Source organism: Ochlerotatus camptorhynchus, unplaced genomic scaffold, assembly GCF_037179485.1.
Source record: "Ochlerotatus camptorhynchus isolate MF236.1 unplaced genomic scaffold, CSIRO-AGI_Acam_v1.1 ptg000758l, whole genome shotgun sequence".
NCBI lineage: Eukaryota > Metazoa > Arthropoda > Insecta > Diptera > Culicidae > Ochlerotatus > Ochlerotatus camptorhynchus.
The window spans coordinates 32,271-47,242 of NW_027041225.1; the positions used below are offsets into that span (position 1 = coordinate 32,271).

At 37.7% G+C, this 14,972-nt stretch overlaps 1 protein-coding gene across 1 annotated transcript; it reads left to right on the forward strand.

The window, feature by feature from the left end:
- The first annotated feature begins 985 nt into the window (after positions 1-985).
- On the forward strand, positions 986-14,208 carry LOC135714894 (uncharacterized). Its single transcript, XM_065238306.1, has 3 exons — positions 986-1,321; positions 12,117-12,291; positions 13,352-14,208. The coding sequence occupies exons 1-3, from the start codon at positions 986-988 to the stop codon at positions 13,750-13,752; spliced, it is 912 nt and encodes a 303-aa protein (XP_065094378.1). The 3' UTR covers positions 13,753-14,208.
- The last annotated feature ends 764 nt before the right edge of the window (positions 14,209-14,972 follow it).

Genomic DNA, 14,972 nt, shown 5'->3' on the forward strand with positions numbered 1-14,972 from the left:
GTTTTTTGATTTTGTAGTAGTAATAGTAAAAATAGCTTTGAGTAGTCTACAATGGTTTGAGCCTCGCGCGCGGAATGCAGGTATAAATGACTAATACGTGGAAATTGTGGCAAAAGCCTTGAATTAGTAAAGGATTGGCTGGAAGTCGTTTCCTTGGATATATTCCTGGCACTGCGGAAGCTTAAACGTGTAAATCCCAGCTCACGTGTAAATGGAAGTATTGTCGAGGACTATACTTGGACTTTTGATAACTAGTTACACCTTTGAATGTTTTTGGTTGATGCCTATAGCATATTTAACAGGACATTTATATCTGTAATTGTAACCAGCTCGATTTTGTTTGCAAACCTGCTTAAAATGTTTATATTTAATTATCTTAAAGATAACTCGTCCAGCTCAAACCTTTGTAGGGGTAAGAGGTGGGACCATCATCATCATCATCATCCTGCACCGGAACCTGGACTCGAACTCAAGACGACCGCATTGGCAAATCTTGACACTATCAACTTCGCTACGCCAACACTTTGCACAAACGTAAACAAATTAACATGACCTTCTACAACGAAATCGCTGAGTAGAGACTTTATAATAGTGCACATGAATATCTTTTCTCGACTAGTTCGTTCAGCTTTGCAAAGGAGCGGATTAAAAGCTGTGAAACTGCACAAGTCTAAAAATAAACCTCGATGACTTCAAAAATGCTTCCAAAGTAGCGCTAACACAGCTTATTAGCAGAGTACAGGTTGTTTGGTTGTTAAAAAAAAGCACTTTTGATGTTTATGTTGTTCAGCAAGAGTGGTTGGATATGTAGAAGTTATCAAATAAGTGAAGTATGGAACGCGCAAAAATTGGTCAACTTCAAATTAGTGTACATATTTCTGTTAAAAATGCATAAAAAAAAACCTGAAATGCTGCATTTAGAAGATGAGTGTATACACAATGGTTGCTATGATGAGTTTTCACCGTTTGCTCTCCAGTTTTCAAAATGACGTCCAAGCAAGAGGAGCAGCGTGTCAAAAATTTGCTCGCGCAGCAAGAGAATCCGAAGTTCTCACACACCAAGTTGGTAAAATTACTGGATGTGGCCACATCGACCGTGACAAATGTTTTAAAAGTGTTCGAGGAGCGTCTGTTGACCGCCAGGAAGCCTGGAAGCGGCGGCAATCGTAATCCGGACGTGGCAGCGACGACGAAGAAGGTGGCGGTGAAATATAAGCGGAATCCTAACCTCCTAATCCTGGGACGTCGGTGGCAACTCAATCTTTCCCATACTACTGTGCAGCGGGCCAAGAAACGAGCCGGATTGTCGACGTTCAAGAAGGTAAATGTGGCGAACCGAGATTAGAAACAAAACACGTCGGCAAAGCAGCGGTCCCGAAAGCTGTATACGAATCTACTCACAAAGTTCGACTGTGTCGTCATGTACGACGAAACTTATGTGAAGGCGGATTTCAAGCAGCTTCCGGGACAGGAGTTTTACGCCGCATCAGGAAAAGGGAAGGTGGCTGAAATTTTCAAAACCATCAAACTATCGAAGTTCCCGAAAAAATATCTCGTCTGGCAGGCCATATGCACGTGTGGTCTAAAAAGCGGCATTTTCATTACTACGGGAACCATCAATCAAGAGATATTCGTTCAGGAGTGCAAGCAATATAATAGACCTGTGCTGTTCTGGCCGGACTTGGCGAGCTGCCACTATGGGAAAGAGGCAATCGAGTGGTACGATGCTAAGAACGTGGTTGTGGTACCCAAAGACCACAACCCTCCCTACAGCCCAGAACTCCACTCTATCGAACAGTATTGGGCCTTGGTCATACGGAATCTTAAAAAAAAGTAAAAGGGTCTGTGCCTAGGGGCATAAACCGCATAGTGGACGGAATAAATGTGAAGAGCATTAAGTTCTTTTAATTGATCAAATCAGGCATAACATTTGATAACGGCACAAAAGCATTTGTAAACAAACATTCTAAGGCCCTTTACACGCGAACTAAAGTACGCCCACGCAAACCAATACCACTTACGGAAAGATGATAGTTGCCCCTATGCGATGATGTTGTTGGTTTGCATGGGCGTACTTTGGTTCGCGTGTAAAGGGCCTAAGAAGGTTTGTTTACAAATGCTTTTGTGCCGTTATCAAATGTTATGCCTGAAATATCTATTATCTCAACTCTTTCCGGTTTTGAATTGTAGGCGATCCAAATTTGTAGTAATCTTTTTCAAAAAGAAAGTTGATTACGAGAATCAATCAGGGTGGCCAGTGAATTTTCATTTTGAAAATCCCGTTTTTTTCCCGGTTTTCCCGGTTCAAATCTTAAAAATTCCCGGTTGTTAATATGCAACAAAAAAAAAACAAAATTTACTGATAGGATAAAAAAAATGTGATTTAAGAAGATTCCCAAGATTCTGGAGCTTTGAAATTTGTGTAGAGTCTGAAACTAGAACTTTTCTTCAAAATTTGTGATTAATAACATGCTTCTTGATGCAAGATTTGGAGAAACAATAATTAAAATGTGAAATTTTGAATTTTTTTCAAGATCACAGATTTATAAAAATACATCATACTTATGAGTCGTGGAGTCATAATTGTCACGCTCTGAGACTTAGAAGCATTTTAAGGGTAATAACAAATTGCATAGCAATCTGTAGAATCTGGCGGACAAACCTTGGAATTTTTACTAAAATTTAAAAGAATTCAAAGTGTTGATTAAAAACAAATATTGAGAAGGATTCCCACACAGTTTTCGAAGGAGAAGAGCAGATTTCCAGAATTATTCTTACATGAAATCCATAGAAATTGTTGAATGAATTTGGAAGGATTTCTTTGGAGAAGAATGCAAGTTCTAAATTAAACTGTTAGGTAATTTTAGTAGATTTAAAAAAGAATTGTGCAAATAAAAATAAAACATTGCAGAAAATTCCTACGTAGTTCTGATGAGATTTGTATGGGCATCGTGAGGAACATGACAGATGAATTTTAAGAAGAATTCCAAGAGAATTATGATCGGAATTCAACGAGAAACAGAGTTCTTAAAATGTTCTGGCAATAATTTCAACCCTAGTGCGAATGATTCATCACATAACCCAAACAAAATTGATTCCAAAAAATTTGCTGATAATTAGAAAGAAATTCTTTAAAATACTCCAAGGGGTTTATAAATTAATTTTCGAAAGATTTCTTTTGTTTTGAATAGAGTTAAAAGAAATATTTGAAAAGATTTTTAAAGGAATCAAAGTTCCGGATAGGCGGGAACGGGAATTATATGAAGGATTCCAATAAATTCTTAGAAGGGGTTGGAAGAAAATTCCTAAAAGAATTCAACGGTAATTATTACGCAGAGTGTTTTCTGGTTTATTTCAGAACAATTTCAAGATAATTCAGAGCAGAATTCCAAGTTAATTCTGGAATTCATCATGAGAATTTTGAACAACGAAAAATTAAAACCCCGGAAAAGAATAATTCAGTTTCGGTTTTTACAAATATTTGTTTCCAAACTCCAGCATCTTCAATATTTTCTTTAGAGGACCATGCACTTTACATCTGAAATTGAAACGACAAAAATCAATTTGCAATATTGCTGAGTGATGAAATTCTAAAAACAATAAGACGGTATACTGAAAAAATTATGCAACAAATAGAGCATGACATTCATTTGCTAAAGGATCACTCTGTTTAAATGGTTTATTTTAAAATTCTGATGTAAAAATTTGTTACTATGATATGGTTAATTTATTTTCCCGGTTCTCTTGCAGAATTCACGGGTTTTTCCCGGTTTTCCCGGTTACTTTCCAAATTCCCGGATATTTCCCGGTATTCCCGGATTTCCCGGTTTGCTGGCCACCCTGTTATCAATCAAAATCACTTGCACCCCTGCTTCTAAGTTTGTGTGGTCATTGGGGGCTTGTGGTTCTGAATATGGACAAACAAGCATAGATAAATTCTATTCCAACTCTTTACTGATGTAAGCTTGATGGCCCTGAAAAGGGCCGTTTTATTGAAGAGGACATCCATGGCCACTTACGCTTGGCGTGTTTAGTGTAGGTGACAGCATCACGGACCTCATTTTCCACGAACACCTTCAGCACACCTCGTAGATCTAGGGTTACCATATCAAAAACTTGAAAAGGAGGACATTTCATTTGAAGCTTGGAGATTAAGGAGGACAATGATTCCCATTCTTAACATTAAAGGAGGACACTGAGTTTTTATCAATCGTTTTAAAAATATGTGCGCTATCACAAAATTTATGATTTGCAAAGGTTCAATTGAGATTGTTCATAAATTGTAGTATTTACCAATTAAATTCATCTTCTCGTTATACTTTTAAAAAATGCATCAAATTAGCCTTCATAATAAATTTTTGATACTTTTAAATGATCTAGTCTTACTGATTTGCATGAAAACTACAGCTTTACAGCCATAGAATCATCCCAATTTTTACCATGTTCATGGAACATCTAAGCAAACTGCTAATTTTACAATTGATTCAGCATGGGACTCTAAGGCCGCTGCCATAGTAGGAGCGAAGAGGCGCGCTTAGCGTTCTATACAAAAGAGTTCCTATTATTGATATTATTCCTTACATTCGATTTCACGATTCGCGTGCCTCTTCGCTCTCAGTATGGTAGCGGCCTAAACACAAAATACCTAAAATACCATAGTACCAGAACGTCAAAATCGAACACAAGTTGAATTCAATCTGTGTGGCTGTGTTCCATTTGATGAATTTTAGTTTAAATTTTACAGATAGAAAATTTTCAAATAAACCTGCTATTGTACCAGTATTATTTCTGGCAGCCTAGGAATCAATTTTGACAAACATCTCGAAAATCACACGGTCAACAACAGAGAGATTTTCGAACATTATAATTTATTTTCGAAACATCAAATTTATGTAAACATTCAGAAAAATGGAACACAGACTGTGTTCCATTTGATGAATTTTCACTGACACTTCGAAAACAATCACCAAATGGATCGCAGCCTAAATGTAGGGGGTTGACAGCTGTAGTATACTCTTAGTCCTACCATCTAATGGCATTTGCTAGATAAGATGAGGTTGCGACATAATTAAACAAATAAGCTCGGCAAACAACGGTCTTTGAAAACAATTTTATGAATCTGTTACTGGCAAAAATACAAGGATTAAAAAGGAGGACATTTTCGGGCAAAAGGAGGATGTAGAAAAATTATTGAAAAAAGGAAGACATGTCCTCCTTTAGGATACCATATGGTAACCCTACGTAGATCAGACCGGAGATACGTCAGACACTGCGACGGCGAGCCAGACGACGGATGGTGGTTATCTCGAAGAATTTGCGATGACGATTGGCACCTCCTTTGCCACGACCTACTGCTACTATTGCTCACCACGCCGTCCGAAGCGAAAATGAGCTGATACCAGACAGCAGTGCTGCTTTATATCTTTTCAGGTTAAAGCAGAATGATGTGCAACCAAGTGGTATAAAAGCTACAAAGACTCCTCCCATTATGAGTAGTTTGCTATCAAGTAGCGACACTGGCTATTATCTTTTTGCGTACACGGCGAATGAGAACGCCCCAAATTTGAGTTTAGTTCACTCATAATCGCCAAAAGTGTAGGAACTCAGCGATTAGTAAATTTGTCTCATGATTTCCTGTGGAAAACCTAAAAAAACTGCCAGAAAATGATGAAATTGACGAAAATTTTATTCAGTCTCGGAGTACCAATAGACTGAGTGAATCCAATCTTTACTTTTCTCAAATTCGGGAATTTTTCCCTGGAAAATCCTGGCAAAACCTGGGAAAACATGAGGATATTTACTCATCGCTGAGTTCCTGCACTTATTTCTGAGATAACTAAACTCAAATTTGGGTCGTTCTCATTCGCCGTGATAGATATCGGCGTCTGTGGTTAGCGTGATTACCTCTCACCCCAGCAGGCCTGGGCGCCATCGGCATGTTCTAAGGCATAACATCTCTGGGAGCTGCCTGCTCAGTATGGAAAACAAATCTCGCGTCACTTTTCAATAGGTCCTATCTACATTGATCTATTCTCTTCATCGACACTCTCTTTCGTAAATAACTCGGCTTCACAAATCTGGATCAACAATAGAAAAGAGCCCATCAGCATTTGTAAACAAACCGTTCCAAAGCCCTTTACTGACAAAGCGAAGGCCACCCACACAAACCAACACCATCATCGGATAGGGGAAACTTCTACCTACAAAATGTTGGTGTTGGTTTGTGTGAGCGGCCTTCGATTTGTGAGGCTTTGGAACGGTTTCTTTACAAATGCTAATGGGCCCTATTCTATTGTTGATCCAGAAATGTTTCCTGCCGTCTTCGTCGAATTAGATGCTAGATTGTTGCTTCTTCCATCGAAAATATCCGGCCGTGGCGATTCAAAGTTGATCAAAACAATTTGTATCCCTGCTTCCAGTTTGATCACATCAGCATTTTGTGTGGTCGGTGGTTCTGAATATGGACAAACAGGCAGATGAATTCTATTCCTACTCTTTACTGTAATAAGCTTGGTGGCCCTGAAAAGAGCCGTTTTGTTTCCAATGTTGGTGATGATTTAACCTCTGAAACCAAACAGAGTGCGTCTCTGTCACTTCAAAAACGTAGATGACATCCATGGCCGCTTACGCTTGGCGTGTTTAGTGTAGGTGACAGCATCACAGATCTCATTTTTCAGGAACACCTTCAGTACACCTCGTAAATCAAACCGGAGATACGTCAGACACCGCCACGGTGAGCCAGACGACGGATGGTGGTTATCTCGAAGAATTTGCGTTTGGTTCTGAACATGGCGATGAGTGTGTAAAATATTACGCAATTCCATCCTCCCTATTCACACGCGCCCGAGGATCGGAGGCGAATGCCACTTCGACTTGTTTCGTCTACTTACTACTCTCTGACGACTGTGCTGGGGAAGCAGCATATGGATGTAGGTAATTGGTGGATTTGTTAGTTAATTCGACGCTTTTGGACAATGCTGAACATTTACCAGTTTTTCAATAGTTTCTTGTTAAAAATCAACATTCGGAAGCATTGTTATCAATGCGTAGCCATATTTCTGATCGATTGGTGATAAAATTATTGAAATTGGACCAGAGGTAGCTGAGTTATTAACGTTCAAAATCTTTCTTAATTTGTTACATGTTCCATTTTCGGTTTTCACAAAGTGTACCCCCATATAGAAATCAAAGACGTAGTCCTACGTCAAAAAAAACGAATAAATCCATAGAAAACGAGCAGCAGTTTAAATCTAACTGGCGTTCGGCGGCGAATAAGGTCGATGAGACCACTGTGCAAAATTTAATGAATAACCCCTTTTGCGGAAGGCACGGCAGTTCGGATTTGGCAAACCTAAAGAATAATCGAACATTTTTTTCCTTTAAATATATGAATTTAACTACCAAAATAAAAATAAGAAGATTTTTGTGATATGAATTTTGACTGAAAGAAACGATTTTTTTGTCGACCATTTTTTGCGCGTTCCAGTCTTTAGCTGTATCTGCAGCTTTTTTCAGCTACTTTACATAATGGAGGAAAAGATGGCTTATAAAGCTGAACATGTTAGTTGAATTGAGTGCATAGAGAATAAAGTTCGTACAGGAACCGGTTGTAAAGACGATAGTTATTACTGGCACGGGTAAATTGCTGTCTGTAGAAAGGACAGCGGTTTCTACTATAACTCCGAAGTGTTCTCGATTCAATACGTTTGAGCCGTCGTAAATGCACATTTCCCCAAGGTGGATTTGGAGTAGGTCTACGTATAGGAACATGTTCCGTTAGGGCAGTGTTAATAATACGTGAGAAATGACTGCTTCGTCAATGTTCGGTGCCAATTCTGAAAACGTCCAATCCGAGTTCAATATTTCTCAATCAGCTTTATTGTAATTCCGGATTGGCTCGTTTGGAAACTGTTTAAAAACTGGTGCACTTGGCACTTCAACCTCCACTGAAAGGGCAGGATGACCAGTGTCTATGGGAACTAGTGGTTCGATATTTTCGAGTAGCTTGCAAGTTACCATCAATGAATCCATGACCAGAACTAGGTCGAGAAGTCATCCATTCATATTTAAAACTCCGTTGATTTGTATCAAACCATTTAAACTGAAACCGTCAAGTAATTCTGCACATGTAACAGAAATATTCGATGTCATTACATCTCCAGTAAGATAGTCCGTAGATGAACTAGCCTACGGCTAAAAATCTCCTAAATAAAGAAAAAAAAAGTAAGATAGTCGGCAATAGTAGAGTTCCATACTAATCCAGACTGATAATAGTTTCCACACAAAACTGCGTGATCTTGTTCTCTAAGGTTATAGAAAAGGATCTGGTGGATTCAGTGTGTTTGTCTATACTGACTAGGTCATTTTTTCGATCAGGTGGTTAATATAGTACATAAATGCTAATTCGCAAATTAGACAAATTAAGAGTCACCCAAAGTTGCTCAACTGAATTATCATCAGATGTACGATTGATGCAACAGTTAAACTAAACTGAAACGGCAATAAATACTACGCCACCTCATGCTTTCCTGCTATTGAGGCGATTACGATCATCGTCAATTACGTCGATTACGATTTTCGTCAAACCAAGTCTCAGTGAGGATAATTATGCCGAAGTGTGATTCGGAGACTGCCACAAAAAATCATCAATTTTTGTGAACCAACCTCGAATGTTCTGATAATAGATCGCCAGCTTTCTGGACGACGCCGGAGGACGTGTACTGTTCTGCTCATAAATAAATTCGATTTGTGAAAAATCCACCTGGTCTAAATCGGTAAGAGCACGGCTATAGAGTTCGTTGTTATATGGACCTGCTTCGTCGTTGGATCGGTGGGTGTGGATAGAATTCAGCGGTAACAGTCTGTACGAGGTAGCGTCAGTTGAGCAACCGATGAAATTCGGCTCTAACATTTTCTGAAATGGTTGATTATCACTGAGGGAGAGTGCGGTATCCAGAAACGCTTCGATAATCTAATGTAATCTAATCTAATACAAACGCAGCCAGTACGAGAAAGCAGACTGGAAAATGATTAGGTTAGATAACGCCTAATCATGTTTTTTGTCAACATTGATGTTTACAGCATATCTGTTTCGAATTCGTTTATTATTCAGTTACAATCTGGATCGGGTTGCAAGATTGGGTCTGTTTGTTTTCTGACAAACGTCAGTTTGATCCTTTTTTTAAAACCTACCTCAGGTTGAGGTTCGCACTAACAAAAAGTTCGGATTCGCACCGGGTTGAAACTGGTCCCAACTCCGGTAATAAACGTTGCGTTGCATTTGCCGTAAAGATGATTCTGTAAAATGATCCGAGTATAGATACATTTCAAGCTGAACATTGCATTAGGTCCTAAGTAATGTTGACAGGTTCTCTTCGTCAATTTTCTCTTTGTATCTCCACGGCCATGTAAAGACATTCCCAGGTATTTTCAGCACACAAATCGATCTTTTATCTAGCATCTAATACGACAAACACAACAAGGAACGGCTATGGGCTTGAGTTATCAACGAAAGAAAAAGTCGACAAAGAGAATCGATTAATGTTAGTTAGGACCTAATGCGATGTTCAGCTTGATTTATTTACATAGCGATGCATTTTGTAAATTCTACAGGGTTTGAAAGATGCGTGGACATACCGTACCAAACGCTCCGAGTTATGTAAGAGTGAATTTAACAATCATATTTGATGTTATGAATGGTTTATATAATAAAGTGCAATTGAAGGATCTCACCAAATGTCGCCAATGTTTCCCAAATTCCAAATTTAGAGATAAAAATGGAATGATCTCACCAAAACTGGTCTGCTTGACTGTGATCATCAACTTTTCCGGGCTTCTCTATTCAACGATTTTCTCCAGTAGCTTTAGCCTTTAGCTTATGCCTGTTGTCCTCTGCCAAACGCTTCGTCTTCATCACACAGCTCGCAACGGACGCCGTACACGGATCTTCGTTCTCTTCTGTTTGCTTCTTACCTTATTGTATTCCCATGATCTTCTGGGAGGAAACTCATGTTCAATGTTACTCTTCTTTAGCTGCACCGAGCACTCTGAATGTGCACTACGTGCATCATTTAATCAATGTGAAGATTATTATGGGTTGGTGTTGTATAGAAAGTGCAAAAAGAAAGAAATAAATTTAGAAATACGACCGGGATTTGTTTGAAGAATTGATAATTTTCATCGGATTCCCCAACTGACCATACTCGAGCAAATTAGGTATATGGGTCATTCCAGCTCAAGTGGGTACAGAATTTAAAAAAGTTGTGGTCGATGTCACCGATTTGAGCCAAACTTGACCAAAACGCTTATTTTGGCATTCTGATCAAACGCCTTTTTTATTTTGCTCTAAAGTGGCTAGCTCCTTTTGGGCTGCAACCCTGGATTTTCGAAATTTTTAAAAATTTCAGCTTCAGAAGAGATTACTCTACAACCAAATAAGCTATTCCTGATCTTAGAACGTCAATTTAGACATTTTTTTAATTTAGATTTCTATAAGTGTACCCAAATTTTGCTTTTGTTATAGTAACTATAGTAAACAGGCTGATTACCGGCAGGTACCCAAATTGTCAAAAAATGTCCTATTTTCACCATGGGTGGGATTTTTTTATTTCTTTATATTTTTGGCTCAAATTTGGAAAACTCTTCTACTTGATGTGTTTCCAAGAGCAAATGGTTTTAGCAAATAGTTTTTGAGATATGACCAGATGAGTGAGTTGGAGTTTTAAGCTTTTCTCGTGGGAAATCAATGCTATTTAATGTTTTTTTGTTTTTTCATGAATTCCTTCACGCTATTTCGAGGAGAAGAGTTTTCCAAAGTGTGGTGAAAATTTGAGCACAAAATATTAAGAAATAAAAAATCCCGCCCATGGTGAAAGTAGGAATTTTTTTGATAATTTGGAAACCTTCCGGTAATCAGCCTGTTTACTGTAGTAAACTGTACAAAACAAAATGTAGGTGCACTTATAAGAATTTACATTAAAAACCTCCAAATTGACATTCTAAGATCACGAATAGCTTATTTGGTTGTAAAGTAATCTCTTCTGAAAGATGATTTTTTTTTTAAATTTCAAAAACCCCGGGTTGTAGCCGAAAGGGATCTAGGCACTTCTGAGCTAAATAAAAAAAAGTGTTTGTTCAGAATGCCAAAATAAGCATTTTGGCCAAGTTTGGCTCAAATCGGTGACATCGACCACAGGTTGTGTACTCACTTGAGCGGGAGTGAGCCATATGTAAAGCTATATTACGACTATATGGTCATTTGGGTACTCCTATGGGTACTCGGTTGCGAAGTGAACAATTTCTCAAAGTGATGCGTTATATTTCTCAATGTTTTGACTTAATCCTATCGTTAACTCAAAATTATATCTTCAGTACCCAAACAGCATTGCATACTTTATGAAGGATTCAGAGCATTCTACGAGTTTACAACCTGGTGTATGCAATCCTCACAAAGTTTGAATTGCTACTTGGGTATTGAGCAAACTGCAATCACTCTCTCATACTTGCAATGTGTCACGACCAATTTGACACAACGACACCCTTACGCTCTCTGATTAAAGCGCAGGGACATTATCCAGAAACACTTCAGTAGGACATTTACTCAATATAACATTACGTGGGTCAGCCAGTTCTTTAGGTGGTAAGAACGCCCGGAGCTGCTGCAGCAGATCTTTCACCGAGATTGGACACTTTCTGGAATGGTTGAGCACGATTGAGGAAGGGTGCATGTGTACATTTAGGGGTATTGAGTTCTTTATTTTTCTACTTCTGAATTTTCTTCCTCTGCATCGCTTCGTACTCGTATAGATCATACCAATTGTCAAATCCAAGTTTGAACCGGCCACCGTGGCGCTGCTATCGCAGCGGTGATCGTAATCAAATCATCTGTCAAACGGAGTACGTTTTTCATTTTGTGGTAGAAAAAAGTAGTTTTTTCGAGTTATGTTAGTGATTAGCTTGATAATCCACATCAATTACGAACAAAAAAGTTGCGCAGATCAAAATGGTAAGTAAGGATTAATATTTTAGTTCAAACATTTCGAAATATCAGTAAAATAAAAAAAAGGATGTTCCTCTCAGTACGTAAACAAACATTTTTATGATATTTTTTTTTGCAGGATTCAAACATAAGATGCCTCGTAACCGGCTGTAATCCTTCTGGAAGGAATTTATTTCGAGTGCCAAAAACCGGGAGCAGGTTTTTCACCAGATGGCGAAAAGTTGTGAAGATTTCTGGAACGGGCAACGAGAGGATCTGTTCACGTCATTTTTCAAGTGATGATTTTACGAAAAGTTAGTAGTTTTCCAATTTATTTGTGAAAAATTGTAAATGGACCGTAGACAACAGAAGCAAACCCAAAAATTCCTTCTAATGCACCCTTCATCGTACCGTACCAATCGCTGAATTTTCGTTGCATCAATTTAATTTCAGATGTTCGCAGCAGACTGAAAACTTCAGCACTCCCGTCCGTGAAGCTTCCGGAAGTTAAACAGAAAGCAGTGGAAAAGAAAGGATGTTCTGTTCTTGGATGCCGTTCAAAATACATCCCTGATATGGAAAAGTTTCCATCTTCCAAAACATCAGCGTTCCCCAAATGGAGGAATTTGTTTGGATTACAGGAAATAGATCCAAAAGTGTTTGCTTCCTGGAAGATCTGCCGAAACCATTTCAAGGACAAAGACTTTATAACAGGTAAAAACATTTTTTTTTCTTAACGGCAATATGCCCCTGTGCTTCTTACCGATAAGGCTCCATAATTATAAAGCACCCCAAGGCATTACTTTTCCAACATGTTAGTTATATGGTGTCTTGGATAAAGTTTCTTCATATTTTTTGGCCAATATTTTCATTTTAGTGTAATTAAGGTGGTCCATACAATTGGTGGATTAAAAATACAATTTTTTTTAATTGAAATTGAGATAGACCAATGCAGTGTTGAAGAAAGTTGGAGAATAATCAATTCGAAGCAAACTTTGCTGAAAACACCAAATTTCTATCTTTAATGGTTCATGAGTTAAGATTTTTTTAAACAAGTAGGTTAGGGTGGCCCCTAAAAAATCGGGAAAACGTTGTTTTTGCTTCAGGTTGCTATCTTTTTTGATTTGAAAGTTAATGGTGATTTTCTTCGAAAAATAGCTCTTTTCAATTGTCAATATCTCTGATGGTTTGGGCGCAAACATTTTTATCTTCCTATATACGGCTTTGGGACCATTGTGCACTGTATTTGAAAAAAAAATAGTGTGTAGTATAGAGTATTCCTACTATTTTAAGATGTCACTGCTCACTAGCCCTACATTGAAAATAAATCAAATTCTTCTTTCTTGATCCTTATTATTCTTTCTTGATTCTTATTATTTCAATTTAAATTAAAGTCCATCCCATTTTTTCTTTCAGTTACGTCGTGCTATCTAAAGGCGAATGCAGTGCCCAGCAAGCATCTTGTAAGACTGGTTAAAATTCCATCTATAAATCGTAAGACGACCCAATTGAATGCTGTACCACAGTGTCTGCTAGATCATACCTACTACATGGAAGACCTGAGACCCAAGAGCAATAAAAACTGTTCAGTATATGGTTGCGTAGCTAGGAGCAGCATGGGCGTATTTCTACATAAGTTTCCGAAAAACCGTGAAATGGTGAATTCTTGGCTCCATGCTATCAAAAGCTCAACGAAACCATCAAAAAACTCCTTCGTGTGTAGCCAGCATTTTCACAGCAGCGATTATAAAACAGGTAAGCACAGCATAAACTGAAGGTTTCAAAATGAAATCATAGCCTGGTATTTATATTAACTTATCTGGGATTAGAAATATTCTAATATTTATTATAGTTGCATCAATATCATAAGTAAATTAAGTCTAAGATTAAACAAAATCTAAATAAATATAAAATAATCAAGAGCAGCGTTGCCAGTATTCCAGATTTATCTGGATTTTCCAGATTTTTAGTCGTCTTGCCAGATACACAGACATACCACGTATATTTCAATATTTTTTTAAATATGTTTCAGATTTTCCCAGATTTTTGAAACATGTTGTTTAAAAATATCACTGCAATTGATTTACCATCTAATCAAAAAAGTAAAAAGCAAAACTTGCTACTCAACGTCTATCAACGTTGGACATTACATAATTAAGGCAATTCTGCAAATTGTTCACCGTGAAGTGTAAGGTGAATTCCTTGTGAAATAAAACGAGAATTTCAAGCTACTTCTGAGTAGCTAGTATATAGTAGTATAGTTAGGAAATTCTGAAGAGGATTTCACGCAGTTCAAAGGGAATTATCGGAGTCTGAGAAGAGCGTGACGGTCATTCTGAAGAGTGTACCAAGGAAATTATTATGATTTTTTTTTTCAGAATTTCATAGAGAAAAATGGACACAAAATTGTGCCAATTCTTGGGAATTATTACCAGTTTGAGGGAATTGTTGAATTGGAGAGTGAATTATAAGAGATTAAAATAGGTAATGCTAAGATCTCTTAGAATGTTACTGTAAAAGTTTGGATATTATCAAAATTTGTTTAGGGGAATAGAGAAATGAAGTATGATGGAATTCTAGGATGATTAAAATGGAAATAAACAAAAGGGCGAAAATATCCTGAGAAGAATTCCAAGTAAAATCAGACTAACAAAAAATTTAATGATCTGGGACCCAGAAAAAATTTAAATTTCGGAATTTAGAATCATGTCAAGATCCTGAGACTTCCAAAATTAAGCTATCAGACTTTCATTTTAGTAATATAATAAAATTATTCTTTGTCATAAAATTATTCGTAATGGTCATGCGAATAGTGGAATTATCCGTAGTTTAGGTAAACTGTGTGTGAGTACCACGAAGTTAGACTCTGATTCCCATTTCAGCCAGGTGAATTTTGCTTCAAAATAAAATTGCCTACTGGGTTTTGCGTGTTGTACACGGTTCGAAAAAAGTACCCAAAATTAAGTTCTTTTCACTCATCTCGGCACTATAGTGC

Bases quoted from the DNA above. Each gene is read 5' to 3' on its own strand.
- LOC135714894 (XM_065238306.1), top strand. From the start codon at position 986: ATGACGTCCAAGCAAGAGGAGCAGCGTGTCAAAAATTTGCTCGCGCAG. The intron at 1,322-12,116 runs GTAAATGTGGCG...TTTTTTTTGCAG, and splicing joins GATTGTCGACGTTCAAGAAG to GATTCAAACATAAGATGCCT. The intron at 12,292-13,351 runs GTTAGTAGTTTT...CTTGATTCTTAT, and splicing joins AAGTGATGATTTTACGAAAA to TATTTCAATTTAAATTAAAG.